This window comes from Penaeus vannamei, chromosome 19 (genome assembly GCF_042767895.1).
Source record: "Penaeus vannamei isolate JL-2024 chromosome 19, ASM4276789v1, whole genome shotgun sequence".
Taxonomy (NCBI): Eukaryota; Metazoa; Arthropoda; class Malacostraca; order Decapoda; family Penaeidae; genus Penaeus; species Penaeus vannamei.
In genome coordinates this window covers 27,563,960-27,567,405 of record NC_091567.1, presented here as the reverse complement: position 1 = coordinate 27,567,405, position 3,446 = coordinate 27,563,960, and the positions used below count along the sequence as shown (strand labels likewise).

The following is a 3,446-nucleotide window of genomic DNA, read 5'->3' as shown; positions in this document are numbered from 1 at the left end:
GGTTGTGGGGGTAGAGTTGATGAATTTGAGGAAGTTGGAAGGGTAGGAATGTCTTCTGGAGATTGAGTCTCTGCTTGGGTGGGTAATGCACAAGTAGGCATTGAGGAGTGGGTAGTAGTTTCAGTGTTAGGAGCCGTGGTCAAAGGAGAGTCTGGGGTGGGGCTATTTGATAAAGGGGCAAGCCTCATTGCCCCTAATAAGGGGATTACATATTCATTACTGGTCATGGGGAACCTTGATTGTATAAAGTGGTATAATCGGTCCACCTCCTTTCGCCTGAAGGTAAGGGCTAAACAATTAACTTGGGAGTACCCTGCCCATAGTTCCCACAGGCCGTTCAGGACTGGCACAAGGTCAGCCTTTCATCCTTTCAGCACGGCTCTTACACCTTAGGAAGTAGATAGCAGAAGGGGTTGGAGAAGGGACGGAAACAAAAAACTAGAGGGGGAAAAGACCATGCAAAATTAGTTGAGTCGAGGGCTGAGGACCTAGGCAGGGGAGATCCCTGCATTGGGTCTCAGTCTTCGTCTCCTAAGCCCCCCACAACAACAACGGGCAAGGGATTGGGGGGGCTCTTTGGTCATGCTTAGGAAGCTTTGGATGTCCTTAAGGGATTATGGAGAGGAGTTGGGTGGGGAGGGGGGAGAGGAGGGGAGGTATGGATAGCATTGGAGTAGGGAGTGATAGGAAAACCACGTCGGCATACTTCCTGTCTGGCCTCTCTAGTGATGCTAAATTTGTATCTGAGAAGGGCTACCTCAGACTGTAGTAGTAGTGGTTGGTGCTGTGACCAAAGAAGAGTCTGGGGTCAGTAAACCAGAGGAGTTAAATTTAGGGAGGCCAGTTGATAAAAGGGCAAGCCTCAGTGACCATAACAAGGGCATAAAATCTTCATTACTAGGCATGATAAGCCTGGAGTATGTTTGGGAGAAAAACAGTCCACCCCACAGGGTCTCCTTGAAGGGTAGTTACTGGACAATAAATCGGGAATACCATACCCGTTGCACCCCCAGGTCGTTCATGACTGGCACAAAGTTAGCCTTTCATCTTTTCAGCACAGTTCTCACACTTTAGGAATTGGACAGGGGAAGAAGTTGAGGAAAATGAAAGGGGGAAAAGAAAAGACCGTGCAAAATTAGTGGAGTCGATGGGCAAGGTCCTGGGTTGGGGAGATTGGCATTGGCCCTCTGTCTCCGTCCTCTTAGCCCGGCCCACAAGACAATAAAGGGTAAAGTATTAGGTGATATCTACAGAAGAAAATATTAGCAATATTAATGTAGGACTTACGGCAGCATCTGGGGGAATAGTGTAACACTGTACTGATACAGTTCTGATACCAGTATTACAGGAGTGGGGTTAGGCAGGAATAGACTTATCAGTGAGGTCAACCATGGCAGATAGTGCATGGGCTTGAGATTCAGATGTAACTGTAACAAGGCATGATCGGGATGGCTGCAGAAGGAAACTTTAGCCGTCTTTTGTAGATACAAAAGTCCAACAGGTTTGGAGTTTGGCCAACTACATTCCACAGTATCCTCTATTATCAACAATGACATTGTTGTATGTATAATAGCATGTATGACTGCTCAAGAATTGTCCAGAGAGTCAGTCTGTCTTCTGTCTCTCTCTCTCCCCCAAAGATGTAATATTACATTTTGATTAAACTTTCTTCAAAATTCAGAAAATTTAATAGAAATGCATTGGCTATATCTAATTTTGTAAAGTAAGCCATTCACACAAGAATCCTTTTCCATGGAAAATAAATTGGGAAAAATTGTATGCATCTGACAATTCCTTAAATTTTGTAGGATGAAGTTCATAAAAAAGCGTGTACATGTAAATTGGTTTATTTACATAACTTTGAAAGAAAAAATCTTTCCAACTTACATCCTAAGTACAGGTAGCAGAAGAGTAAGTTGTCTCAAAATGCACGCAAACTTATTACAAAGACAAAGTAAACAATAAAGAAATGGGATGTGGTGATTAATGGAGTTTACATGACAATTAAACAGCGCAAAATATGTACAAAAAGGCTGATAAGTTCGCTGGATGAAGGGAAATAATGAGAAAATCGTGAATAAAAGTAATAAATGAGTCTGTAGTAGGATGAGTAACCTTAACTACATAATGGCAGTGCATTGTAGCATTGTGATGTGTGGGTTCAGCTACTAACAGGCAACTATATGTTAAAGCTATTTTATCTATAATGCCAAGTCGAGAGTTTGGCAATAATCATTGGTTGAAATATTTTTCATAGATAATGTTTTCAAAGCACATGGAAGGCTCAATTTCCCTACACCAATATATATTGATACATATATATACATCAGGAAAAGTAAACCCACGTTATAAATCTTACATAGTAAAAAACTTAAAACCTAGATATCCTTTTCAGATGAAAGCAACATCAAAGCCAATAATATCAGCATAAAAATATATGATTTCTAACAATTATATTGTTATTTCAAGACAAAAAAGTACATTTCTAAGAAGTAGTTTGTATGTCATCTTATATATATATAAAAATATGGTTTCCATTACCAATTATGTTAATGCACAAAAAGACAATACACAACTAACATTAATGTAAAAAATTTCAGAAGAAAATAATCAAATAAACTATGACAGATAAAATCCATCACAGAATGGTCCTAAGCACAGTCCTATGCCTCATGTTTCACAAGAGATAGCCTGGCTAGCAGTGTAATTATCGCCAGCATGGGCTCTTCAAACTCCCTCGGATGGCTGGTCTTGAGAGCCCATTCCGGGGTAATAGCTGGAAGCTGGGATGCTGGGAGCGGATTGCGCTTGGCTGGTCGCTGGCCACGTAGACTCGCATTCTCACGCCGGATCATCAAGTTTTTCAGGCTTCTTAATTCATCCTTGACTTTGGATGTGCCCATATCCTGAAAAATACATTTTTTACTGCGAATAATTCTATTTGAGGAAGAGATAAACATACTTTCAGTTCTCACCTTTAATTACACATTAATGCTGCATTATTATATCATGATCCTTAGCTTCAATTGAAAAAATATTATCTTTACCATAGTCCTTACTTTCTGTGGTGGGTTCGTTGTTGTCAAGATGTAGAGCAGGGTGCAACACTTGGTAAAAATAGCAGGGCCTTTCTCGTAGTATATGGTCATAAGCTGAATAAGGGACTCAACCAGGCCTTCCAACTAGAAAAAAGACAAAGTTGTTTCCTGTTACCAAGTCACTGACAGAATACCATGCAATAGTTATCAAGCTTATAAATGCACATTCATCAGGTAAGTACAAGGTAAGAGGACATGAATGAAATCTTGTGTAAAAGTTAATGCAATAATTAAAATATAAGCTCCAAAAAATAAAAACTTACCCTATGCAATGATGGTGCTGTGTACGGGTACCTTGCCAGGTTAATAAGGATATTCAAAACATAACTCTGGATCTGCATGTGAGGG

General features: G+C 40.3%; 2 protein-coding genes across 3 annotated transcripts in view; one reads left to right on the top strand and one right to left on the bottom strand.

Moving 5' to 3' along the window:
- LOC113819387 (uncharacterized) overlaps positions 1–20 on the top strand; it is a 27,709-nt gene extending 27,689 nt beyond the window's left edge. Inside the window, exon 16 of the mRNA XM_070133626.1 lies at positions 15–20. Coding sequence (XP_069989727.1) covers positions 15–20 — 6 coding nt within the window. The remainder of the gene's footprint in view (positions 1–14) is intronic.
- Positions 21–1,831: 1,811 nt separating this feature from the next.
- The window catches only part of LOC138865048 (abnormal spindle-like microcephaly-associated protein homolog), a gene marked incomplete at its 5' end in the record, with an annotated part of 20,539 nt that continues 18,924 nt past the window's right edge, over positions 1,832–3,446 (bottom strand). For both annotated transcript variants that reach the window (XM_070134136.1, XM_070134137.1), the window contains 3 exon segments: positions 1,832–2,906; positions 3,060–3,182; positions 3,362–3,446. The exon segment at positions 3,362–3,446 is cut by the window's right edge and continues 100 nt beyond it. In XM_070134136.1, coding sequence (XP_069990237.1) covers positions 2,664–2,906; positions 3,060–3,182; positions 3,362–3,446 — 451 coding nt within the window.